The sequence below is a fragment of the Daldinia childiae genome (assembly GCF_008694065.1).
Source record: "Daldinia childiae strain JS-1345 chromosome Unknown Scaffold3, whole genome shotgun sequence".
NCBI lineage: Eukaryota > Fungi > Ascomycota > Sordariomycetes > Xylariales > Hypoxylaceae > Daldinia > Daldinia childiae.
The window spans coordinates 4,156,879-4,183,630 of NW_022984644.1; the positions used below are offsets into that span (position 1 = coordinate 4,156,879).

Sequence of the window (26,752 nt, forward strand, 5' to 3'; positions counted from 1 at the left end):
GACATCTGAATTGTTCCTGACTCCCTGCTTCGATTGGCTTGGCGTCTTTTTCGTTTTTTTATCCGTTGCTAGGAGCAACGCCCACATTCCCTTTTTGGTATCCAATTACGTGTCGTTCGCTAATTCTACTACCAATACTAGTTCGCTTATGCAATCCACAAATATGGGTGTTGTTGCATAACATGCGCTGGATAAAGATAAACAGCCCCTCCATAGTCGACTTGTAATTTGAGATGATGTTGTTTATAAATGAAAGTGATGAAGCTGATTTAAAATGTTTACCAACTAGTAACATCAGGCGAGCTACCTAATTTAACCTAACTTATTCATCACACTAGCTAAACCTTCCATACCCTAATTAGTGGTAGCCTTGCATGCTAGGTCAAGACGTGCGAATAGGTAGGTTCAAGTTATGCTAATGCAAATTTAAAGTTCACAAGTACAATCACATGGGCAAATCAAAAAATTGAAGGACTCAAAATTCGGAGAAGTAGCACTGTATTTTTCCTTAACCGTCTCTAGATGCCTTAGTTGATCAAACGCAGACCCTTCCATGCCGGATACCATGTATGACCACTGCCCAATTCCGTGCCACCTCCCCGAAAATGCATGACTTCGTTGTCGTAACCATGTACGATATCCGCTTAGTCGAATAGACCGAAGCCCATGTCGTCGTCGGACTCCTCCTTCTCTAAAGCCGTTCGTCAGTATATAGAACCAGATAAAACCAGAATATTTAGTGAACGTACCCTCTTCCTTCTCTTCGACCTTCTCCTCGGCGGCGGCAGCACCACCGGCAGCGGCAGCGCCACCAGAGGCAGCACCGCCAGCACCGCCAGAGGGAACGGAGGCAAGCTTGCCGGAACCCTCAGAGATCAACTGCAATATCGTGTTAGCTTAAATTTACATTTTTCGTGCGTTTATAATCGTACCTCGTTGATGTCCTTGCCCTCTAACTCAGAGAGGAGCTTCTCTAGACGGTCGGTATCGGCCTCGATACCAACGGACTCGAGGACTTCCTTAACGTCGGAAGCGGAAGGCGAGGTGTTGCCACCAAGGCCAAGGAGGAGGTAAGCTGCGAGGTGCTTCATTTTTTCTGATTTGTTCTGTGTGCGCGAATCTTTGTTAGCAGAGTGGTCTTTCTTATACGAATTAATTTTTGCGACGAGGGGTGATCGCGGGGTGATCGAGTACAGTAATTCGTCGACGTTAAACGTTTCGACAATGATATGCGAATGCTTCAAGAGAATAGACTTACGAGAGATGAGAAGAACACGAGAAATCAATCGATTTAACCGCAATTTTGGGCGGAGACTGAGCCTTCGAGTTCTGTGGGAAATTCGGTGTTAAGAGGTTGAAGATTGAGAAATTGATGACTCTGTTCGGCCAGAAAAGTTCCTTTGGATTTTCGGTGCGCCTGGATTTGACTGTGGGCAAAGTGGAGAGTGGATCCTCGCCTATCACCTGATTAGGGTCGTCTTAGATACCTTTTTTTCAATCTTCCAATCAAGCTTCGCATATTTACTCCATAATCTATGTGGCTTGACTCTAAAATTTACCCCCACTCGGACATCTCTAATGGCGAATTACGGCCTTGACATGACGTAGATCAGCCACACTTACCGGTTACTAGAGTAGAGGTACCTGCTGTGGTACGTGCATGTCCAGAAGTTGAATCAGGCTCAGGAAGTATTTCGTACTTCGGACGTCTTGTTAGGAGCGGGAACGGCACGAGACTTTCTTTTTGTTCAAACGCCTTCTTATCATCACTTCTAACATTTAACGACCCTCAAGATACCCGCATTCTTTGTTGCTCGATCAGCCGACGCATTCGTTTTCTTGCATAAGTCGCATGTGATACCATTTCTCAATTACAGAATTGTTACAGCTGGTCAATCTGGCCATATCTTACCATCTTTTTGAGGTCGCATCGGGGTCTTAAGGAAAAGAGTCATCGCACATGCCACAGCCCGCCGACTTATGACGCCTCAGGCACACTATAAGCTCCTGGCGGCAATTAGGATACCCTTCAGAGACTCCCTCCTGTCATCCAACAGACATCGAGTCTTATCATAATGCCGGTACGTGTCATTTTTTTTACTACTCTTCTATTGTGCTTACCTCGGTTCTAACATCTTGCGCATGAAGATCGGTGACCTCCTCGCCGAGATCTCTGGCGGGAATACATCATCCGAGCCACGACCTAAGACACCGATATCGACCGCGGTAAAGCGCAAAGCCGATGACGACTCGCATAGCACAACGTCGAATAAATACCCCAAGTCGCGACAACAGGACGGAACTTACTCGACTAGTAAGACCACCCGCGATATAAAGACGGATCCTGTCGATCGACCGAAGCCTACCACCGCGTCTGCAGCCGTTAAATCATCGTCTCTACCTCACCGCACGAGTTCGCCGTCCATAAATGGCCGCTACCAACCTCCGGTGCCGAGTGTGCAACGTACAGGCATCTCATCTTCGAACGGCAGGCCGGGATCCAACATATCCCAACCGAAGAAATCAACAGATCAGATTGTTAGTCGGCCAAAACTTAGTGCATCTTCGCTAGCAGCTGCTTCCAAAGCGCCTCCTGCGAAATCGTCACCCACGACTCCGACCACCTCAGACCCATCCAAGGCGCCAAAGAAGGGTTCGTACCAGGAGATAATGGAACGTGCAAAAAAGGCTCAAGCGTCGATGGGTAAGGTCGGTATGATTCAGCACAAGGCCATCGGAACCGCTAAGAAAGAGCAGCCCGCGAAGGTGGAACAGAAGCCAAACGGTGCTAAGGGGAGAGATGGAAAGCCGTATCTTGGGAACAGTCGGTCATCCACTGCACCTCCCCGTGGAGGGGCGAGACCCGGAATGGTGGTTCGCGATGCAGGCCGAAATGGAGCCGGAAAGGATGCTAAAGCAAGTGGCAAGTCGAGGCCTGGCTCAGCTGGCGGGGAAGCACTAGAAAAAAAAATAAAGAAGTCGGCGACAGCTACTACAGGTTATACTGGAACCGCTCGCCCCCGACCTGGTGCGGTATCGGAGAAACCATCAGCATCCAGGAAAAGCAGCTCAGCTTACAAAACCGGCGGGCTTCTTGCACCCCCAAGGCCAAGTCGCCGGGATGAATACGAAGATGAATATGATGAGGAATTGGACGACTTCATCGAGTATGACGAGGATGAGGAGCCCGGCTACCGAGGCGAAAGGTATGGCGGATATGATTCAGATGCCTCCAGCGATATGGAGGCAGGCCTTTCGGATATCGACGTAGAGGAGCGAAGAGCTGAACTGCTAGGTCGCGAAGAGGACAAACGGGAGCAAGCCCTCGAGGAGAAGCTCAAGCGGGAGAAGGAGGAACGAAAACGACGACTTGGCGTAGGCCGTTAAGATATTACTTTAATACTAATCTGCCCACAAACGACAGAGTTCGGCGCAGATATTCGCGGGATGGCGGCTTCTTCATACTTTACTTCGTTCACGCTTATTTTAAAAGACATGGTTCACGTAGATGGAAATTGCATGGAAGACGGCGTTCTATGATATTTCCACGCGTCCAAGGCAGACCTTGGTGAGCAATGGCGTTCTTCATTCTTCATACATACCCCGTGTCAGGGTCGTCAACAGGATAATTCAACGGTTTGATCATATCAGCGTAGTGTGGCCTTAGATGTCTTTTTGACAATATTACTGTATATTTTAGGGACTAAATTATAGTTGGTAGTTATTAATACGCGCTTTACTTCTTCTTTTCGGTGTGATAACTTGACACACGTAACCCCTTTATCTAGATATCTTAGTCTTAGAGGCAGACCTTTTCACATCTTGTTTGAGATCAAGGAGGCAAATAATTTGGAATTGCTGCGGCAAAACATTGTATAGACATGTTCCCTTAAATAAATATTTGTCATTCATAATCCCCCTTCTTGACCCTCAGCCTAGAGGGTATACATATTCCCTTGTAGCTTTTTATATAATAAAATACCTTTTTCGACTCTAAATCTTGATAAGGTTCATAACTCCGACTTACTCTCCCTTTGTGAAGAGTTAACTTCTAGGTAGCTTTCAGTATTACATCCTTTAACTCAGATATTTACCTAGGCAATTGGCTGCTCAAGTATTATCTATATTACACGTGTCTCTTGGCAAAGCCCATTTCAACCGGAGAATTATAATCAATAGCAGAAATGACCTATTAGGGTATCGTGTCGCATAGAGTAAGAGATAGTGGTCTGGATACTAGTATAATAGTGCATTTATGACTGTATTGACCACTGCCTTTCCATGAATAGGGGGGAGGGAAGAGAGCTAGAACAAAGGACATTGTCAGTATGTATAGCCGTAAGCTCCCATAATTAGGTAGCTTAGAGTTCCTCGCGGAATGACGAAGCTATTTCCTAACTTCTTAGTCCACCTCGTGGCAATCCTAATTGCCAAACTAACATCATATACCATGTATCAGGAGGAAATACCATAGATAAACAAACCAGTCTCCCAACCCTCCCTTTCGACAAGGCACTATTGCAAGTATTACGAATGTGTATTACGAATGTGGTAGTTTATGCGGCACTGTTCTTGTTTTTTTTAAGCTGGCAGAATATCGCTGTGTCCTGGTTCCTACCGTGACTTCCCGAATCAAATCATGAGTCATGAGTTGTGCCAAATTCATATCCATCTATTTTTCTTTGTAAGATCGTCGCCAATATTGCTTCTCGATATCAGCTGCCGAGATCACACAGTTGTTATATAACCCTTAGTGATGATTGGTTTAGATGGTTAGACAGCTACCTATCTGAATTCAATATTTTTCTGTGTGGCTACCTGAATGGACAGCTGTTCATATGAATACCTTAGGTAGGTATGCCGAGTTTTCAGCCGCTTCGAAATGTGTCAGTCTATACGAAAATCTGATCCGTCATTTTAATGATAGCCCAGCTTAGGACGTCATCCTGCGCTTCGGGTAGCAAAGCAGAGCCTCATGTCGGTTTAAAACAAGGCTCGGGTGAATTCAATGTAACTAATATAAATATTTGTCTTGAATATGGCCGCTCTTCCACTATCTGTTATTAACATCACTAGCTTCACCTTCACCATCTCTTAACAACAATGTTCTTCAATACAATTGCAGACTCCGTCGAAGATAACGCCGATTTAGCTGCTCAGGCAGTCGGCGTCGCTCATCGTACCCAAAATGGGGTTCTTGATGCTATTGGTATTAACGGTATCTTACCCACTCCCATCAGGGATCTCAACGACAAGGTCTACGACGCAAACGAAAACCTAGTGCGCGAAACCGGGCGTAAGACTGCTACATTGTTGCGAAAGTTCGAGTAAGTCAAGCTATTCAACAAGACATGAATAATTTCTTACTGAAATAGTGGCTCGAGCAAACATCCTCAGGACGAAGAGGTAAGCCTAAAGCTGTAGCGAAGGTATGAACAAAGTAACTGATAGATAAACTGGAACCAGGGGATGAAGCCAGATGACAGGCCAGGTGCTAGTCCAAGCAATAGAGGACCTCATCCCTCCCGCCCGGATTCTCGTGACCATTTGTACATGTATACTGACAAGCCTCTGGGCCCCTATGTTGACCTTCGAAGTGGTTGCCCAGAGGTATATAATCAGCGGCATATGATGAGTTGTACCGCTCATGCTGTCGCTGCCGCATTTGAATTTGATGTCATGAAGCAAGGTTTACCCCCTTTTTCACCCTCCAGACTTTTCATTTGGTACAACGCTCGTGCTAAACACGGAGACACTGGGAAAGACGTTGGTAGCAATCTGAGGGATGCTATCACTTCCCTTAACATGAAACAACATGGTGTCTGCTCCGAGGATGATTGGTCTTACGAAGTTAGTGAAAGCGATAAGAAGACGCATATATTCCACCCTGGTGCTAAGGCAGCAACGAAGCCGCCTATTCGCAGAGAACATGCCCACCAGCACACCGCACCATCCTACAAAACATTCGAGAAGGCCACTGTGAAGGTGCTTAAACATTGCCTTAATGAAGGATATCCTTTCGTCTTCGGAATGAAAACCTACGGCCTCCTCCATGGAAACCGTATTGGTCCAGATGGATATGGGCTCAGTACGTTATGACCTAAAATCTACCTCTGCTGTTCACTAACATATGATATTGCTTCGTAGAAAAGGACCCAGACAGAAAGGACATGAAGGAAGAGCATAGACATTCACTCCTAGCGGTTGGCTACAAGGAGGAAGAGAAAGTATTCATCATTCGCAACTCATGGGGGGCCGACTGGGGCGAGGATGGCTATTTTTATATGCCATACCACTGGTTGAACCATTGCTATGATTTCTGGACTATTCGCCTTGTGAAGTATAATCCCGAGAAACATTGACGAGAAGTGGGAGAAGACGTAGTTACATCGGAACTAAATAATAATGGTAACTAGCATTATACGTAACCGTACCTATTTATGCTTAAATAGATCAATAACAAGCTACCTAAAGTAATAGGTCCCATGCAACGACATTATTGCTTAATACATTATTTTTTTTATTTGCACTCGTATCAAATTTGCATCTTTGTTGGCTGGGATGTGGATTAAAAATGACTATAGCGTAGGTTGTTGGTAGTTTATAAAAGGGGGGGAAATAGAAGTTGTACATCATTCGCAAGTATCCTATTACGTAGCGTAGAAACAAACGGGTTGCATCGTCATTAACTGAGAGGACGATCCACATGTTAGCTGACCTTCTATTACCCCTGCAGATAATAGCCCCATTTGGGGTATTGGGGATGCATCTTTAAAGAACCAGAGAACCAACTCGTATTTTAGTAACCTATCGATAGTGTAACAAACCTTGTATTGATTGTTAAGGATAAGCAATTAAACCACGTGTAAAGTATATCTATTAGATTAACATTTGATTAGCAAAGAATACAGCAGTATAAGGCTTAGTTTAGTTTAATCATTCCTTTTTTGGGGTCCTTCCGTTCTGTAGTTTTCTAAGCCTACCTCTGAGCCAATGGGTCGGAAAGAGGCTGAGCTTGCCTAGGTACCTACTAGCCAACTAGGAGACCTCAATTCTCTTTTGATGCAGGTCAGCAGCGAAATGCGGAAACATGTAAATCGTCGGCTTGGAACCTTCCTGTCCATGTCTTTTCATTTTATATTTTTCATGTTTTTAAATCTTTACTGTAACAACCTCCTACAGTAGTGAATTTTATAATAAGTTGAAATTTTGTAATGAGGATTGCAAATTACTTACTTAACTTGATAGAAAAAAAGCGTGCAACATTTTACGTCTAGTTAACTATCAATTGCATGTCCTTCTTTTTTTTTCTTCTTTTCTTCTAAGCCGCAACCTGCAACCCGCAACCCGCACTCTGCGACCCACGCGTCCTGATTAATGTGTTTCATACTCTCTTTTCCACGTCTCTCATTCTAATCCAACTTCACACCTTTTTTAATAGTCTTGGCATAACCCCGGATTTGTCTCGATACACTATTCGAAACGAACTGCCTATTCCTATGTGATGCTATTTGATATTGTTCAAGTAATCGTCTTGCCAGTGCGCTTACTTGCGTATTGCGCCCCGGCGTCTACGTCTCTACTTTCTCTCATATATATCTCTAATTGAGTGTCATCTGGATGACACTAAATCGCCATGACTAGGTCTAGCAATTCGCCTCGAGACTCGCAACAAAATCCTTCTACATCTTCGTCCCAATCCATCCCCTTACAGGATCTCGCGAGACAACAACGCCAACATGATAGTCAGTCGCAAGGCGGGGCCCAGAGGGGATCTGCGGATCGCAATCTAGGCGTCTCGACATATTGGGATGGTTACCAACAACATCACCACAACGCTGACTTGGGCCCGAGTCCTGGTGCTTCACCGATAGACCCTACTGCTCTGCAGTTCGCTTTACCTCCGGGGATCGATCCCTCGCCTCCAGCGCCGCCTCGAGCTACCTTAACATCTGCTCAACTTTATGCCCCCGAAACACCCTACTACGACGAGACGACTCATGTCGACTACTTTGAATCAGATAGTTCGCCCCTGACGTCTGCCGCGCAGCCGATCGCTGGTGCTTTGCCTACCCCACAAGTCGAGTCTCAACCGAGAGATAGCTTCCAGACGGTGTCGGATATAGACAGCTCTCATCCGCGTGGACGATCTGCTCAGATGCTTGGATTTGATTTGGAGAACTCATTTGCGTCGACCAAACACCGCAGCTATGGCAATTCTCTCACGCCAAATGATAATCGGACTTCGCGGATGCCGAGCACGGCTGATGCCTTGTATAGAGCTGGGTCAATTGTTAGGGCCATGTCTCAGCGTGTTGTTAATATCAGTAATGAAGGGGAAACTTTCGAGCAGCAGCAAAGACGGCAGAGATCAAGATCAAGATCACCAAGTGCAGATGGCCGGGCATCGCCTAGTCATCTTTCCACCGAGTTGAACATTGATACGTCATACCCTTCTCAAGTCTACACGAACACCGAGAAGAATGGCGATCCCGGATGGACTATGTCGGAAAGCCCCTTGTCCCCTCGGCGTGGAGCGCCAATGCCGAACCCTTTGAAAGGTCGTTCGCTCGGTATATTCGGACCTGACAATATCATCAGAAGAAAACTTTGCGATGTACTTGTGAATCCATATATGGAACCTATCCTGCTTCTACTAATTGTACTTCAAGCCGTCCTGCTTGCTGTCGAGGCCGCAAACAATGTATATATTCCCGGAAACGAACGCCCCAAGCTCTGGAATCCCTCTTCAGGAATAAACTGGGCTCTTCTCATCCTCTTCATAATATTCACCCTCGAGACAATGGCTCGGATCATCGTATCTGGTTTTATATTAAACGCTGCAGAATACAGCACCATTGACCGAAAGAAAGGAATCCGTGTAGCTATATCGGATCAGTACAATGCGGTTTTTCGGCCACAACGTCAGAAGTCGGTGAAAACTCCTCGTGAACAGGCTTACGGGCCTTCTACATTTGCTCGGTCCTTCACTATGATGCATAGTAGTGTGCCCGAGACAATCGAGGAACAACAGAGGATGCAATTGGCTCGCCGAGCTTTCTTGAGGCATGGTTTCAACAGGTTGGATTTTATTGCGGTTGTATCCTTCTGGATAGCTTTCGTCCTCAGCATAACAGGCATTGAAATGGAAAAACATTTATTCATCTTTCGCATGCTCAGCTGTCTTCGAATTGTTCGACTCCTTGCCCTTACGAACGGAACAGCGGTAAGTTACTTATAGAGAGAGAGGGAGGGGGGGGGGTAAATTATAAGGGGCATCATTCTAATTTACTCGCTAGATCATATTACGAAGTTTAAAGAAGGCAGCACCACTTCTACTTCGGGTTTCCTTCCTTATTGGCTTTTTCTGGCTCTTGTTTGCCATTATTGGCGTGCAAAGCTTTAAAGCAAGTCTAAGCCGGCAATGTGTTTGGCTGGATCCCTCGCAACCCGATAATATGTCCCTAGCATATACGAATGATATGCAGTTTTGTGGCGGATATCTCGATAAAGATGGTATAGAAAAACCCTGGGTTAAAAGCTCGATCCCCGGTTCTTTGCTGAACCTCGAACCTCAATTCCCAAAACCAAAGGGATACATTTGTCCCAGGAACTCCATTTGTCTTGAACAGTCAAGCCCATTTAACAATACTCTCAGTTTCAACAATATTCATCATTCCCTAGAGTTGGTTTTTGTGATCATGAGTGCCAATACATGGTCCGACCTTATGTATTACACCACATATTCTGAGTTCCTCCCGGCAGCTATATTTTTCGGTGCTGGCATTATGATAATGATGTTATGGTTGACCAATTTGCTCATTGCTGTCATCACCTCATCATTCCAGGTTATTCGAGAAGAAAGCAAGGCCAGCGCTTTCACGGGAGATGAAGACTTCCAAATTTCCGATCCCCAGGAAGAATTACGTAGGATCTCGACGTTTGAGAAGATATACAATAAGACACGACTCTTTTGGGTGTTCCTTATCGCGGAAGAACTCTTTGCTCAGGGTTGGCGCAGCTCAGATATGGGACCTACGCGAGCAAATTTTATCAAAGCAAACAGTATCCTGGTGACAGCCCTCCTGGACATCGAAATTATCATTAGAATCGCAGCTAACTGGAGAGCCTTCCATCGAAGCTACCAAAACCTATTCGACCTCTTCCTAGCGTTTGCAAATACGATAATAATCATACCCCCTATCTTGCAAAGTGGTCAGACATACATGTGGCTCACGATATTCCAAATCCTACGCTCCTACCGTGTAGTTATGGCCTTACCGCTCACGAGAAAATTGATTGTATTGGTCCTCGGAAATGCTACGGGTATTGCAAACCTCATCGTCTTTGTGTTCTTAATCACATTTATCATGGCAATTTTCGCGGTCCAACTTTTCCGGGGAGAGATCCCCTTATATGATGACGGCGGTGAGCTGGTTAGAATATCATTCTACAATATTTTCAATTCATTCCTTGGCATGTACCAAATCCTATCCAGCGAGAACTGGACGAACATCCTTTACGATGTGACGACGTACACCACTATTTACAGTACGTCCTGGTATGGCGCAATGTTCCTTATCGGCTGGTTCATCCTTGCATTCTTTATTCTTGTTAATATGTTCATTGCTGTTATCCAAGAGAATTTTGATGTGTCAGAAGATGAGAAGCGGCTGGAGCAAGTTAAGGCGTTCTTGCAACGCAAGGAATTGGGTAGCAACGCAACTACTAATATTACCCTCTCGGATATTTTCTCCTTTGGGAAAGCTAAGCAAAGAGATCCGTTAGATTACGGACCGGCGACGATGGAAATGTTATTGAAAGACGCCGTCGTTCGAGAATTCCTTGACGATTCGATGGACCCATTAAACCAGGAATCCAGCAACACCTCCTCTCCCCAAGAGGGAGCGACCGGCGACGGTATTCGGCCTGGCTTTATGTCGACTGTTTGGGGCCGAATCCGAGGTGTACTCACCAGCAAGGAGCCGAACCCGTTCTATTCTAACATCCGGTTCAATCTACCTAATGACGCTCTCGATCCGCGGCAGATGGCTCGTCAAGCTGTGTCTGCCACTACAGAACGCCGCAAAGCTCAACGTGAATATCTTGCCCGTCACCCTACGTATAACAATTCTCTCTTTATTTTCACCCCCAAAAATCCTATTCGCCGTCTTTGTCAACGACTCGTCGGGCCGGGAAGAGGCAATGAGCGCTTTGATGGCGTGGAGCCGAACAAGTTCGCTTGGTATGGATTTACAGTGTTCATCTACGCAGCCATCATCGCTATGGTGTTGCTAGCTTGTATTACCACGCCATTGTATCAAAAAGAATACCTCCGAGAGCACGTGGGGGAAACCCGGTATAAAAGTTGGTTCGTTTGGGTTGACCTAGGCTTCGCGATAGTTTTCTCAGTTGAGGCGGTAATAAAAATCATTGCAGATGGTTGGTTCTTCACGCCTAATGCCTACTATAGGAGTTCGTGGGGTATCATAGACGGCATGGTCCTTATCACATTATGGATTAATGTGCTTACCCTCCTGTTTCACGATGGGGACGTCTCCAGGGTCATCGGTGCTTTTAAAGCGCTACGCGCCCTCCGCCTACTCAACATTAGCAACAGTGCAAGAGATACCTTTCATTCCCTAATAATAGTGGCCGGATGGAAGATTATTAGTGTAGGTCGAATTCTGTGAGATTGATACCCTAAAGGGCTCTGCTGACCTGACATTCTAGGCTGCGCTGGTCTCCTTGTCTCTACTAATCCCATTTGCCATATATGCCTTGAATTTGTTCAATGGGCAACTGTTGGAGTGTAATGACAATAATGACATTACTCACCTATCTGATTGCTTTGGTGAATTTGAAAGTACGCCGTCTAACCCAGACTGGCCAATACTTGCACCTCGTGTTGCAGACAATCCCTATTTCAAATTCGACGACTTCGCCTCCTCGCTATTTATTCTCTTTCAGATTGTCTCGCAAGAGGGTTGGGTTGACGTATCATTCGCTACACAAGCAATTACCGGTCGTGACCTTCAACCACAGCCAATGGCAGCGCAAGGTTATGGGCTGTTCTTCGTGGTTTTCAATCTTCTTGGTACAGTCTTCGTGTTGACTCTGTTTATTTCCGTCTTTATGCGAAATTACACTGAGCAAACCGGCGTCGCATTCCTAACGGCCGAGCAGAGATCATGGCTCGAATTACGAAAGCTTCTACGTCAGATCTCGCCGTCAAGAAGCTCTTACAACGATTCCGAGAAGAAATGGAAAAAATGGTGTCACAAGCGAGCAATCGAGAAGCGAGGCAAGTGGTATACTGCGATTACCGCGATATTAGTCCTTCACTTAATCTTGTTGATGTTGGAGTATTATCCCGAACCGGAGGAGTGGTCTATTACAAGAGATGTCATATTCCTACTCTTTACACTGATCTATATCGCTAATATCGCGATCCGCGTCGTCGGCCTCGGCTGGAAGCGATTTAGGAGGAGCACTTGGGACGTCTACTCGCTGATCTCTGTATTCGGTGCTTTTGTAACCTCCGCTCTACTAATCGCAAACTATGAGAATCCAACCTTTACTCAGATTCACAAATACTTCCTCGTCAGCATCGTCCTTCTTCTCATCCCTAGAAACGACGCACTCGACCAGCTCTTTAAGACAGCGGCAGCAAGTCTCACAACCATCTTCAATCTACTTGCTACATGGCTAGTATTCTTCTTGGTATTTGCAATAGCATTGACACAAACTTTCAGTCTAACTCGCTTTGGGGAAAATGAGGACGTCAACATCAATTTTAGGACGGTCCCCAACGCTCTTCTTCTACTCTTCCGCATGAGTGTAGGTGAAGGCTGGAACCAGATTATGGAAGACTATGCAAATATCGAGCCTCCGCTCTGCGTAAACAGTGGCGAATTCCTCGATAGCGATTGCGGTAGCACTAATTGGGCCAGATGTCTATTCATCGCCTGGAACCTCGTCAGCATGTATATTTTTGTCAACCTTTTCATCTCGCTCATATACGAGAGTTTCAGTTATGTCTATCAGCGTTCGAGCGGCATGGCACATATTGATCGAGATGAGATACGGAGGTTTAAGGAGGCGTGGCGCAGCGTTGACCCTGCTGGTTCAGGCTTTATCAGTAAGGAAGCATTTCCAAGGTTATTAGGAGAGCTCTCTGGCATCTTCGAAATGCGGATCTACGATTCAGAAGATTCAGTCCAGCAGATCTTAGAGGACGTTCGGAACGACAAGACACATATGAGGCATTCGTCGATCGCTACTACAAGCAACGTCAGCAGTGGACTGAATATCAAAAGGTTGAACGAGAGGCTCTCTAAGATCGACGTTCGGAAAGTGCAAGAAAGGCGCCGCCGTTACAACATCTTTTACGAGGAGGTGATGGTTTCCGCGGATCCTGCCCAGGGGATATCTTTCACGACGGTACTCATGATAATGGCGCACTATAAGATCATCAGTGACAGCAAGAGCTTAAGGTAACAAACAAATACCCCTACTAGGACTTGAGTAGCTTAGAACTGACAATATCTCAGACTCGAGGAATTCTTGCGTCGGCGTGCACGCCTTCAACGAGTTGAGGAAGAAGTTCGTCGAAGAATTGTCGTCGGTTTCTTCGACACAGTGTAAGTTTTCTACCAAGATGCCAATCGTCCCGATTCACTAACCCATATGCTAGCTACTGGTCTCGCCAATTCAAGAAACACATGGAGAAGAAGAGATCTGCACGAATGACAGCGGTTCCTCAATTAGACGTGCCAGATATCTTCGTCGACGATGAGGACGATCGTAAACGGACAGCGACGCAACGCAGTACAATGGCGGCTCCAGGCGCTAGCGGTACATCGGATTTCCTTAGCGTATCCGACGCATCCCGGCCGCAGCATAAGAGCTGGACTTCGGGCACCGATATATCAACATACGACTCTTCGCAGACGCATCCCTTGAGCTTACCACGAGCAAGCCCATCGATGCCAGGACATCGTTCCCACGCGTCTGCTTTAAGCTTTGAATTGCAGGACCCTGGGACAAATTCAGGCGAGAATAGCAGACGGGGTAGTTCAGTGAGCCCGTCCCAAGTCAGAGGGTTACTTGACGATTCCGCTTGGGTCGAAAGCATTAGGCGGAGCGCGACAATACGTAGGTCAGTACGGCGTTCTGATCGGTGAGACGGCTCATTTATACGATGACAACATTCACTACACTACGAGATAACGGCGGGTCAAGCTTCCCCGCAGATCTCGGGATGCACCTTCATACATCGAGATTCGGGATAGGTTAAAGCAGCATATCAAGAGGCTCAAAACGAAGCAGGGAATGACTTGGATGAGGTCAATAGGCGTTCTAGGCACTTTAGCGGGGTTTATATTGGACGGGATTATTCGTCTAGGCCGTGAATCGGCGGATCTTGTTTTACACTATATGTATTTGTCCATCGGTTGGTTGGATCCCAAATATCCCGGGTGCATTGTACAGGTGGAGATACCATTATCATATTATATGTGTTTGACTACACTTGTATTTGTTAGAGTTATAAGATCTAGAATAAAGACTAGAGAAATAAAGCATCCGACATGAACGCAAGGCTTGTTTAGGCGATAGGTTTTCTAGTTTATCTTTTTACCGAATCTCCGCCAAGGAGTGTTTATCTTTCGAAGGCAGCATCTGGAACATGGACAGGCTCTTACATACTGCAAAGGCATGTAAGTGTGGGGATGAGAGTCTACGTCCGGCTAGACTTGCGTTCCTGAACGATGGCCTCCGAACCGATGGTGCGGCGGTGCCAAGGGTAGGGTTCATTGGCAATGCCTGGGACCCCGGGTGATAACAAATCTCCGGTAGAACCGAGCTATGAGTCTTCTTAGCTGACCTAGATGTTTCAATACTAGTTAGTTATACGAACTTGGATAATAGTATTAACGGGTAACTAATTTATTATGGAAATTATATAGTTGACTTATAAACATTTTATGGCGACCTTATATTATACATGTTAATAATGAGTGTAAGACTATGAGACTGAGATTGTAAGTCAAGCCACAGCATTAAATCTCTTTGGCTGTTTAAATGCCAAGCGTGATAAGCTTAAGTAATCCATGTTCCACTGTGCTACTGTGCCACATGCAGATGCAGACGCAGATGCAGGTCCGTGTGTAACCGCATACACGTATCGCGTCTTTCCCCTGCCAATTTCAACGACCTGGAACATCTTCAATACTGGAACATCATTCTTAATTCTCTCATCCTTCGTATTCTGATGCAGCTCATCCATACTCATAGTAGTTATGTATGACTCTTAGTTCATATCACTTAATAATATACCTACTTAAAGTATAACTATCATTTTACTTTACACCATAATAATTTATTTAGTTCAGCCTTTAAATCCAATCTTGTAGTTTTATCGCTTTCGGGATTCCAGAACTTTTCTGTCTCACAACCATCATTATAGGAAATCCATTTACTCGGTCAAGCTAGTTCATGATATGCATATTTCTCTGCATCTATGATGAATTGATGTCTCTGATAGATTGACTATGTCATGCCTGTCATGAAACAACCTGAATCATTGACCAACCCATTTTCAGCAAACCCCCCTTAATCCCAGCTGACGATCATACGCTCCTGAGAAGAGGTGTCTTTACCCGTTTCGGACATAAGAAACCCAAAGACTGCAACGCACGCTCCACATCTACCTTGCCTAGCTGCCCAGTTCAAACAATCTGGCTGGTGATGGTGCAATATTCCATTGCTTCCGGCAGGGCTACGAGACAACGACATTGTTATCTTACGAAGCGAGCCTAGAATGGAATAGGTAGCGAAGAATACTCGTCTGTTTCACCACCACTTACACTACAGTACGCCCCTTGTAATAATGTTATTCAGCGGACCCCTAGAGCTACTTTGCTAAAATCCTAAAGCGTATATCTATTGTCGCCCTATGAGGTTGTTATAGCTTTTCGAAAACGTCGTTTCAGGGTATTTTATGCTATAAAAACCTGGTATAATAGTTGAGATGCTTTAAAGGGCGTTTGTTTATCCAGAATTAGAAGCCTTGTTTTGTATCGTGCACGTCCAGTAAGCTAACATTATTACAAGGGGCGTACTGTACGTACAATAGGCGAGAAAAGAAAAAGACTATTTTCGCTCGGTCGCAGATCTAGGCCAGTATCTGCATCTCGTCGTGTCCTACCATTCGTTACATCTCTAGTATCGATCGTAGGCGTTGTACTATCGTTTGTTACATAAGAGATCTCATAAATTGCTGCTCCTATATTATACAAGTGTATAGCCACAACCACAAAAATACGTAAGTCCTTGTCGCATTAATAAAACTAGACATTGATGTTCAAACCCCTGAGCAGGAGATGTATATGCTTTAACGAAGTCACATCACAAGCGATGTCCTTGTCATATCTCCCTGTTCCGTCAAACCCATGACCAAAGTGGATCAGATGTTTATCGACCTCCTTACTATGCGCATTCCTCTCTATCTTGCACCATCCCGTATCCAACCTCACAACCCTTGAACCCTTAGTTTAAGGCTGGAGACTTGGTGTAGATCTTCCCGCGCTCCTACTACTTAAAACTACGTCGGGCCGTATCTCATCTGTGTTCCTTCTTCCTCCAGACTCCTCTGTAGTGTCTGTTTCTTCCATCACTCCTCACCTAGGACCCATTCACCTAACAAGTATTACTTGTTTGTTCTATTCACGAATCTCTCCGGAATAGATCGTCCTATCTTTTTTAACCCAAAGCCAGCTTTGAAACCTTCATTCACTTCGCATTCTTCCAAACTCACAGGCTGTGCCTCTTTTTTACGCACTTTTAATCACCACCAAGCCAAGCCTTAAGGAATACCTGAGCCAACTTCGACCTATTCAAATCCCATATCAAACTGGAACAAAACACCTTCAAGATGCATTCGCGATTCCAGACCATCCGATCTCGATTCACCCCGAGCGGGATTCGCACATCTTTCCGCCGCTCATCTACGGCATCCACTTCCTCAACAAGCTCATATCAATCATACAGCTCGAGCTCTTCATCACCCGTGAGCACGATCAATGCTGTATTATTCAGACAACCGTCGATTGCCGACCTGGAAGCAGAGAAGCGCAGCTCTGGGCCTGAGTTAAACATGCTCGAGCCCAGACCCATCGTCTACTGGGGCGGTGTTGAAGAGCGAATGGGATCCTTACACTTCTAAACATGAGCTTAAAATTAGTTACCTTCGTCATACGGAGTAAACAGTTTTCAAGCTTGCTTCTTTTTTTCCAAACAAACCTTTACTATAGACCTTGATGGCCAGACCAGATGCGCTTAATCATATATTAAAATGGGGACCCCTGGAGGAGTTTCGCGGATGACCTTGGGTCAATGCACGATGTGATGGGACGGGTCTTATTGACTGAGGACGTTTCCCCACGATTACGGGACACGACACACAGAACTTGAAGATATCACAATCGCGGAGCACACGGGGGTCGGTCAGGAATGGGGTTTAATGGCGCTCCCCAGGAATGGGCTTATTCGGAGTTTTGCAATTGCCGCTCTATGAGATACAGTTTTAGAAGAGAGATTTTCCAGATATTTACGAGGAAATGAATAAGATACAGCTTGCTCAAACAGGCTGGTTTTTACCAAATTAAATTTGCTTGTTTGAATCGTTTGTGTGAGCTTTATGATGTTAGTCAAACAAATAGGTCCTAGTTAAATAAATTAAGCTTCCCCTTTTATTAGTAGAATAGTTTTATTTTGGTCACTTATAACTACCACTTTACCTATCAAAGTTCATCAACTAATTGTGTCTATAGGCAATTACACAATACATGAATAAAAATATATGAATAAGAAAGCTCCGGCGACCGGCCGCAATCCCGGTCAAAGCCCCGCTAAGGAAATAACATCATATGTCTACATTATGGCATTCGCCAATGATATAACATCATTCAACAACTTCTCGGCCTGACTCACTTATTGGCCAATTCATTGTAACCCAAAAAATACAGCTTATAGCAATTATTTTACTGAGCATGGTTTATTATAATAATTAGCTGTATACTACGTAGTTGTGGTCCGCTTCCATCAGGTATTCGAGTCGAATTATAACAATAGTATAACATGGATAGCGATACCGAGAGCGAAAGTAGCTTCGAGCTACCTGACGATGGCTCTCATGACGGCGGAAATAGCGGTATCACTCCGATTAGCCTCACTCGAGCACAAGCCTTGAATTTATATGTTAGCCATGCTTTCTCGACTTGGAACGCTCGTGGTTATGAGTTCGCGGCAGTATGTCTCCTAGAAGAAGCGGCTCGATGAACTATGTTCATACCGGCTCACCACGTCGATAGATTCTCTTTACGGCAGCCGCATATCCTGATACCCTTGTAGCAGCTGCGTTACGGTAAGTCTCACCGACTATGTTAAAAACTTGTTCTAAGCTTGTTGCTAATACAAGCTTGCAGCATGATCATAGTATATTTTGCCATGATCCTGTTCTCTAGCTCGGTTGGGCAATGGGTCCAGAAGTCTCCTAGCAGACTCCGCACGTTGCTCTCGACTATCGTTTGTAATCGCGGCTCAGTTATTCTCGGCTCCTTTTTCTGGGTCTTGATATTGAGTCAGGAGGACTTGGTAGGACGCCAAGCAACCTTTGTATTACCTGAAAACGCTATCCTCAAGGGTATAGGGTTCGCCATCGCTGTGACGCTCGGTATTATCGAGCGTTTAAGTGCGTCTGCTAATCTTATCTCGATGGAGCGAGATTGGGTCGTCACCGTTGCTGCTCCTGCTGGTAACCCCTATGACCTTACTCACTTAAATGCTGTCATGAGGAGGATTGATCTTGTCTGCAAACTCATCTCGCCCATCTTGATTTCAGCCGTTATCTCGATCCTCGGATCGATCCGGTTAGGTGTTATATTCACGGGACTTACTAGTCTTATTAGCATCCCAATCGAAGTCTTCTCTGCGAAGCGAGTATGGAATAGCAGCCCCTTGCTACAAGCACCACGTGTAGTACATACACCTACCTCGCAGCCAGCGGTGGTAACGCAAGGAACGTCAAGATCATGGATATCAAGGACTCGACAGTACTTTCATGGCTTCGAAATGTACTTCAGCACCTCTGTCTGGGTTCCGTCTGTCGCATTAGCACTTCTACATTTTAACATGCTGACCTGGAGAGCTACCTTCATCACCTATCTAATCAATATAGGTTACTCGCTTAATATAATTACGCTGGCCAGGGGTATTGGTTCTGTATTTGAGATAAGCAGTACAGTTATTACCCCCCGAGGTATCGATTACATGGGAAAGACGCATCACCACGCTTCTACTTCCCCTATAGACGAAGACGACGAGTCAGGGGCTCGCTTGATTGCTGATGATGACGAAGGAAACCGAGATATCCAAACCATGATAGGATTGCAGCGGTTTGGGCTCTGGGGTATAAGCTGGCAAATAATAAATACCGTACGTCCCTAGTCCCATGCGATTATATTGGTATCTCACGTACGAATACTTACGAACTGCAAAGGTACCGGTTGTTCTAGCTCTATGGGCAATCTCAGCACAACAAGAGGAAGCAGAAAACCTATTTGCTGTTATCCGGAGGTTTATCAACGAAAAGGTTCCACCCAATGCGGGCTGGAGCGTCGTCTTATTCTCATTTCTGGCGTTCTCGCGACTCGGCGTATGGGTCTTCGACCTCACTACCCAGCAATTGACGCAGATACTTGTCCCGGAACACCAACGGTCAAGTTTCGCGGGTACAGAGAACTCGGTGGTAAACATATTCGAGCTCCTCGGCGCTGGTGCAGCCATAGCTTTCCCCCGTACGGAGCAGTACAAGTGGCTAGCATTGGCGAGCTTGGTGTCCGTGCTAATCAGCTGGATTATGTACGCCGGTTGGGTTCGTCGACAGAGAGGCCATTTAATTCACTGGGAGAAGCTAGCTCGAGGGTTTTGCGTCAATGAACGTGGTTGGTGGATGGTCGAGTGGTAGATAGGGGGGAGATAGGGGGGCTTCATTCACTAACAAAGTGGGGGAAGGTCACAAAAAAGGGGGTAGTCGACAGGCAGGCCAGAGATGTGTTACAGCATATATTACCCCTTAGATGTTGTCGCTATATGTTATCAAGCACCTTCCCGCCGTAAGTTTAGGCAGGTTAGGTCTTAACAACTAAGCACCCCTCAGGGCTCAAGTCCCACCATAGGTCACGATCCTTTTTCTTAACCTAACCCACGCGCTGTAGCCTTGACTCCAAAACCTAAATTCTTTTTTTCAACTATTCACTCATTCTTATTCAGCCCCGTATTTTCTAAAGTTGTGAATATCTTTCTTGGTCGTTCTTCGTGAGTCGTACAGTTGCCGAATCCAAAAAGCTCTACCTCTCTCTTTTACAAACTTGCAAACTTCTTAATCGCAGCCATCTTCACAATTATCTTCCTATCCATCCTACTACAAAACTTCCTTCAACTTCCGTTATTAGTATATCAGCTCCAACATAGAATTGTCTTTCACTTAATTTCTACACACAAAGGCTTCTTGCACTCATGTCTTTCCCGCCGAGAACTCCCTCTCCTACGCCGCAACGCTCATCATGCGATCACCATCGGCGCCATTCTATAAAGTCCCCAACAATCATTACGCAATATATGCCAGGACTAGAACTACCTTCCGCTGATCGTCAGGCTCAGCTTTTGCAACACCCGTCGCCATTCGATTCGCCGACTTTCAACTTCCAGAGCACATCAGCCAGGGAACATTATCGTAGGCAGTTTTGGATACGGACATCTGACTGCGTTCCTATTGATCGTCCTGTTAATCGTCTATCTTCACTCGGCACCCCGTGCCCATTGCCCTCCGAGTCTCTCCTAAACCCTAGCCCTGCTAGTTGTGGAGTAGCTAACTCGAACAAGCCGTTTTCTTTTGACAAGAGCAAGCGATTCCTCGCCGCGGAGCTGTACAGGCTCGTGCTAGATGAAAATCCGGTTACTCAGCTCAACTATCTTGAGGCTGGCAAATATGGCCGCCCCAAGAAGCGAAACGCAGCTACAGATATGGACATGGAGAGTAGCGATCATGACTTCCATGCCGGATGTCAAACTGGGGATATGATGGAGGATACACACCCTGTGAAACGTACGAAGCTGTGTGACCCGGATATGGACACCAGTATCGCTGCCGACTCCCAACAGCTCCCTCATCCGCGAGTACATCCGCTATACGCTGCCCGCTACGGTAAAGACTCTGCCTGGCATATCCCCAGCACGAAGGGATAATATGTGGTGAAGCCACGCAAAGCACAAAGACATTAATGTTCATTACACCGTCTGATCTAATAAAGGTATGCTTAATAGATTCTATACACGATAATTAACTAACAAACAAAGATTCAGAATACGCAACTTTTACGAGGACCGTTAGCATAGCCACTGTTAGTAGATTGTCAACTAATCACCACTTTGTATACAAGCCTAAAAGGTAAGTCATGAAACTCGAGCTACATCTCCACTCGCTAACGATGTCAAAATCTCTAGTTTAGTTATATTGTATACAACAATCCCCCTTTGCAAATACCAGAAGACTTCAACTTTGCACATTGCCTAGCAGAACATGATCGAGATTAGTACATTACAAAACGAGTAGGAGGTGGCAGGTTGCAATGATGACGAAGGAGAGGGACCCAATAGGTCAAATGTGAGATAGAACATCTAGCAAAGGGGGAAGACTCGTTGCTACCTCCCATCAACTATGCAAATCAGAAACGCAAAACCGGAAAATCATGAGCATAGCTTTGATATTAGCAAAACCCTATTACTGCTCCTATACATGCTTTAGGCACCTAGTTTATTTGTTTGCCTCCTAGACTCATAGTACAGACCCAATAAAGCTCAGTAATGTTTAATACAAACCTAACCTCGTCATTACTCTACTCAAATTTTTCGTAACCATAACCAATGTCACGTATAGTATAATCACACTTCGGTTCTCAGCTTGGACCAATAATGTCAAAGGTATGATATGTCCTTATATTAGTAACTTACGTCTGATACTCACTGCTACAATTGAGCCTGTGCCTTGCGAACAGACCACCTAATCTATTTTCTACGTTTATACTTTGCTTGCATATTGCCACCTAAGGGTTTTTTTTTTGGGCTGTGACTTTTTTTTGCGCCTTCCTGCCGTATAATCGTTGGTTTGTTCTGCTTAGGTTGTAATTTTTGCACGGACCTTCTAGGCTATTGCACAAATCTGTCATCTCTCCTCGCAATGTTGTTTTCCTAAGTTTCTTATTTCCATCTTCACTACAAACATCTTCCATCTCAATCGGCTCTTTTTATCGCGACAATGGAAACACCAAATCATATACCAACTTACCACTTTATTGACGTTTGATATACTACTATCATCCATCATCATGGCTCCCATACCGCGAACTCCTTCTCCCCGGCCCAGGAGCCCATTGGACATGCCGACTCAGACAGTCCAATTTCGTGCTTTTTCTTTTAGCACCTTGCGTAGAAGATTCAAGAATGGAAATCTGGAGTCAATTTCACCCACCAGTCGTGCCATGTTCGACCACTACTTCAAGAAGCTACCGACCCCTGGCTCCAACAACCAGTTTAGAGAGCCATCCCCATTCTACTTGCCCACCTCTGACTCTAGAAGCAAGTCTACTTGCTGGGTGCGTCTTAAACAACAGCAGAAGATAAGACCTGTCGACCTACCCAGTGTTGCGCTACCTCTTCCAGCTCTTCATCCTTTAGTACCAGGATCACCTTATCCTCGGCACAGTCAAGAACAACAATCTCGTCTAAACCCGACCTCCGACTACACAGCTAAGAAAATTACAAAGAAGGTCGCAGCCCGGAAATCCTTAGCAAAGAAACTCCACTATCTTAAAGTTAGAGATTCTATTCCTATTGCTCCTCGTAGGCGCAATAACCCTCAGGGCTCCCAGGTCTTGGGTAAGACAATCTCTTTGAAAAGACGTATAAACATATATACAAAGAAGCGAATCGTTTCTCAATATGGAAGTACGGAAAATAGCTACGACGGTCAAGTAGATGGCGGACGGCCCAGCGAAATGGATCAGGGACCACCAAAGAAAAGTACGAAAAGACGTCCTTCAACCCCCCAAACCACTAGTAATACTAGTCATCTAGCTCCTAGTCACAGACAAGTTCACCCCCTACAAGCTCGTCGACTACAAGCTCGTCAACTACAAGATCATCACATACAAGCATATCCTCGAGTCCATCCGCGCCACGGCGCTAAATAGGATAAGTCACACATCTGGATCTTGGTTTCTATTGTGTATATACCAATGACCACAGGAGCGTCCTTGTTTTACCCACATAGCCTCCATAGAAGTACGATTTGGATCCTTCGAATTTGGAAACAAACAATCGGCCTCTATAATGGCAGACTGTCGGGGATGGCTTGTGTAGGACGTACTTAGGAAAATACCAAGGGGGATGTCAAGAGGGCTACTGGATGGAATAAGGGAGCGTTGGATTATATTCGGATGTCCTATATCTCGATAGGTACCTAATAGATCGTTCCCTAATATAAAGCCAGTAAGCACCGATCGAAGAGACGAATACATCGTCGGTATAGACCCGTGCTAACCATACGCAGGCAAACAACCAACCAGGCAACATAGTCCCAACATCATATAGTCTTTCGTAACAATTCACTTGGACTATATATATACCAAGGTACATACCTATGTACTTAGGTACGATATGTCCTGATATTGACTTGTCGCCAACCCTACAATTATGTTTGTACCTTTTTAACGTACACACCGCGTATATTACCAATGCATCGTCGTGTCTCTCCTGTGAACAGACCACTTAAGTTGATTGTAACTGGTTTGCAACTATACCCGACCTCCTTACTGTGTTCGTACCTGTTGTATATACTTACGGGTACGTCCCATATTGTTTGTACCTCTCCTCCTGGTGGTGTATAAATATCTAACATCCCCCCCTGTGAAGTTATTCTTAACTTTCTCTTCTACAAAAACATATCCATCTCTGACTACTCTCTCAATTGATATCTAGAAACACCAATCTAATATCAATTCATCATTCTCAATCTCTAGTACCTCAGACATTTACCATCATGTCTCCCGTACCTAGAACACCTCCGCCAGAGCCGTCACCTGACTCATCTGATGGATTCCACTCTCTGCCTCACACAACTCCACGACGGGGCTTGACTCCTGCGATTGCTTACGGACTCGACGATGAAGACGACGTCAAATTGACTTCGCTCTCGGGCCATGAGATATTGGAAAAGCATTATCAAATGCCTCAGATGCCCACCTGGCCATCGCCCTTTGACTCTCCAACATCAGACAGGATGAGCTCATCGGCTTCCAAATATCCCTGGTTCCAGGAGAATATCGTCAAATCCGTACGCATGACGGAACACCCACCAGACTGGCGCCTTTCGGCATGGGGCACACCATCTCGCTCCTCCAGCGGACGGGAGGGTCGGGCACAGCAGTCTTACTCCGGGGGTACATTCGTTGGCTACGGCAACAACCCTAAGCGGATACGGTATCACGAACATGATCCTGTCCGGCGGTTCCTTGCTGCAGAGCTCCATCGAATGGCAGACAGTCCACCTAGTCAAAACAACGCCACCAATACCGAATCACCTACAATACCTCAATCCCCCAACCAGGCGCCAAAATCTCGTAAGAGAGGCGCCACCGCAGTTGAGAATCAAGACAAAGATCTCGACGCAGCGATTAGGGAGAACGGTGACGAGGACTGGATGGACACCAAACTAGTCCCTGGCATGGCTGAACTCGAGCTTTCTCGCAAAAGTCCAACCCCGAGAGGGCGGCCCTCAAAGCGAGCAAAGTACACCGAAGCAGACTCAGACTACGAGGGCATTACCGACTGTCCTCAAACCAGTTATTAGCGGTTACCGTCCCACTATATACTGGGAGACAATCCAAACTGGAGCGTCTCGTCTGAGATCTGTATAATAGCGCGCTACTTGCGCGAGTCTGTAAGTGATAACCCCCCACTGAAGTTCAAAATCATTCATATATACTAATATAATTAATTACAGGCGTAATACTTTAGCTATTCAGCTTTAGGAGTTCCTTGTCGGAAAACCCAGTACGATAAACAGGAACCGCAGACTCCCCCAACACCGACTATTGGCAGACCTACGCCATGTGGATATGAGTGACTTGTCGTCTATCCGGTTGGACACTATTGTTGGGAAGGAAAATTGGTAGTCGTGGTAAGAAGTCAATATATCGTCATTAGGGGAGATGGGCAACGGACGTACAGCCAACAGGGCTAAGCGATAATGACGAGACTTCCTTCACTATCAATATATATGCCCTCTGTACGTGAAAATGCCACTACCTACGGCATCACGTACATGGTATCACACACAAAACTCTCTGTCTTAATCTTTGGTGACTTAATATGCTGTAGACCATTTGGTCATGTGACATAGACAACCCCTGAATGTGACTTTGTTTGTTGAATTGCCAACTTAACACTCGTGACACGTAGTAACGAGTGTAGCGGTTCATATATTTCTGTTCATCACATGTTATAGTATTTCTACCATTGGCATCAAATCAGGCGGGAAAAGAGTCCGAATTTGGGATTTTTAGTTAGACATACGATCGCATCATATAGATAAGATAGATTTAACCTGAAGGTATCTGATGTCGTAGAGCTTATAAGATGAGTAATTATGAAAATAAAGTATCATCCTTATTTTCAGATGGTAGTCATAGGATAGTAGTACATGAATCCCAAATATGCTCCTTAAAGACATATATAAGAGTCTTCTCATAAGACTTGCCCTTCCCCCTTTTCTTCTTCTCAGTACTGATCTTCTCATGCTATACCCTTATATCGTGAAGCGTGAACTAACCTTATAACTATCAGTTGGATCTTCAGTTCTGGTAAGTCTAATCCCCTAAGCTCACCTATAAACCCACTTGAATCGAAAAGACACATGTAGCCACGAGACATTATGGCTAACTTATACTAGACCATCACAATGTCTACGACAGCTGAATCTAATGCCAGCGACAACATCAGCTCGAACGCCAACAACAATGGTATACCCAGCCCCCACACCAATATCAACGGCTCTACTGAGGCCCAAGACAACACCGACACTACCAACATAGACCCCGAACCTAGTAACCCAGAACTAGAGAATGCCAACCCCCCTAAAAGCAATACATCCGAGATTCTCCCACCCAACAACCTCCAACCTCCAACCGTCTCTCCAGACATCGCGCCCGCAACTCCTCAACCTCAGAACTCGGAGCTGGACAAACCCCTTCCGCTAACCTACTGGTTACTTACCGGCGGCACCGGCGCACCGCCCTCGACGGGTAGTTTCCTGCGCATGACAAGCGAACGCAACGCCGTAACCCGAGAGGCAGAAGCGCGAGTAATTGCTCGACAGAAGGCCCTTGAGGAGCGTAGGGCATATCTCGCTCGCTGGGACGAGGAATGGGGCCCCGTGGGTGTTAAAGGACTACTGGCTAGAGTATTTAGGGGTAAGAAGCGGAAAACCCAAACAGGTTAGTTAAGAGGTAGATAGCACCTTTAATTAATCCCATTGATTTCATTAGTAAAGGCAGTATGCGTAGTTAACATAAAGTAGAACAATGATTTCAACAAGTTCGGCCTAACCTACTGATCCCCAATCCTGCAATTG

The 26,752-nt window shown here is 45.5% G+C and overlaps 8 protein-coding genes across 8 annotated transcripts; 7 read left to right on the plus strand and 1 right to left on the minus strand.

Moving 5' to 3' along the window:
• Positions 1–644: 644 nt before the first annotated feature.
• Positions 645–1,091, minus strand: GL218_03859 (60S acidic ribosomal protein P2; the record flags this gene model as incomplete). Its single annotated transcript, XM_033580438.1, has 3 exons — positions 645–691; positions 750–879; positions 933–1,091. The coding sequence occupies 3 exons, from the start codon at positions 1,089–1,091 to the stop codon at positions 645–647; spliced, it is 336 nt and encodes a 111-aa protein (XP_033436967.1).
• Positions 1,092–2,142: 1,051 nt separating this feature from the next.
• On the plus strand, positions 2,143–3,387 carry GL218_03860 (uncharacterized protein; the record flags this gene model as incomplete). The annotated part of the gene is made up of 1 exon (XM_033580439.1): positions 2,143–3,387. One exon carries the CDS (start codon positions 2,143–2,145, stop codon positions 3,385–3,387), a length of 1,245 nt encoding a protein of 414 aa, XP_033436188.1.
• Positions 3,388–5,103: 1,716 nt separating this feature from the next.
• On the plus strand, positions 5,104–6,362 carry GL218_03861 (uncharacterized protein; the record flags this gene model as incomplete). The annotated part of the gene is made up of 4 exons (XM_033580440.1): positions 5,104–5,327; positions 5,376–5,406; positions 5,467–6,088; positions 6,148–6,362. 4 exons carry the CDS (start codon positions 5,104–5,106, stop codon positions 6,360–6,362), a joined length of 1,092 nt encoding a protein of 363 aa, XP_033436187.1.
• A 1,274-nt stretch (positions 6,363–7,636) lies between these two features.
• GL218_03862 (Calcium-channel protein cch1) lies at positions 7,637–14,186 on the plus strand (the record flags this gene model as incomplete). Its single annotated transcript, XM_033580441.1, has 5 exons — positions 7,637–9,226; positions 9,300–11,675; positions 11,734–13,496; positions 13,554–13,643; positions 13,697–14,186. The coding sequence occupies 5 exons, from the start codon at positions 7,637–7,639 to the stop codon at positions 14,184–14,186; spliced, it is 6,309 nt and encodes a 2,102-aa protein (XP_033436186.1).
• A 2,750-nt stretch (positions 14,187–16,936) lies between these two features.
• On the plus strand, positions 16,937–17,227 carry GL218_03863 (uncharacterized protein; the record flags this gene model as incomplete). Its single annotated transcript, XM_033580442.1, has 1 exon — positions 16,937–17,227. The coding sequence occupies one exon, from the start codon at positions 16,937–16,939 to the stop codon at positions 17,225–17,227; it is 291 nt and encodes a 96-aa protein (XP_033436185.1).
• A 914-nt stretch (positions 17,228–18,141) lies between these two features.
• Positions 18,142–21,309, plus strand: GL218_03864 (Solute carrier family 40 member 1; the record flags this gene model as incomplete). Its single annotated transcript, XM_033580443.1, has 4 exons — positions 18,142–18,312; positions 18,375–18,427; positions 18,489–18,937; positions 20,933–21,309. 4 exons carry the CDS (start codon positions 18,142–18,144, stop codon positions 21,307–21,309), a joined length of 1,050 nt encoding a protein of 349 aa, XP_033436184.1.
• Positions 21,310–24,160: 2,851 nt separating this feature from the next.
• On the plus strand, positions 24,161–24,970 carry GL218_03865 (uncharacterized protein; the record flags this gene model as incomplete). The annotated part of the gene is made up of 1 exon (XM_033580444.1): positions 24,161–24,970. The coding sequence occupies one exon, from the start codon at positions 24,161–24,163 to the stop codon at positions 24,968–24,970; it is 810 nt and encodes a 269-aa protein (XP_033436183.1).
• Positions 24,971–26,080: 1,110 nt separating this feature from the next.
• On the plus strand, positions 26,081–26,620 carry GL218_03866 (uncharacterized protein; the record flags this gene model as incomplete). Its single annotated transcript, XM_033580445.1, has 1 exon — positions 26,081–26,620. One exon carries the CDS (start codon positions 26,081–26,083, stop codon positions 26,618–26,620), a length of 540 nt encoding a protein of 179 aa, XP_033436182.1.
• Between the last annotated feature and the right edge of the window lie 132 nt (positions 26,621–26,752).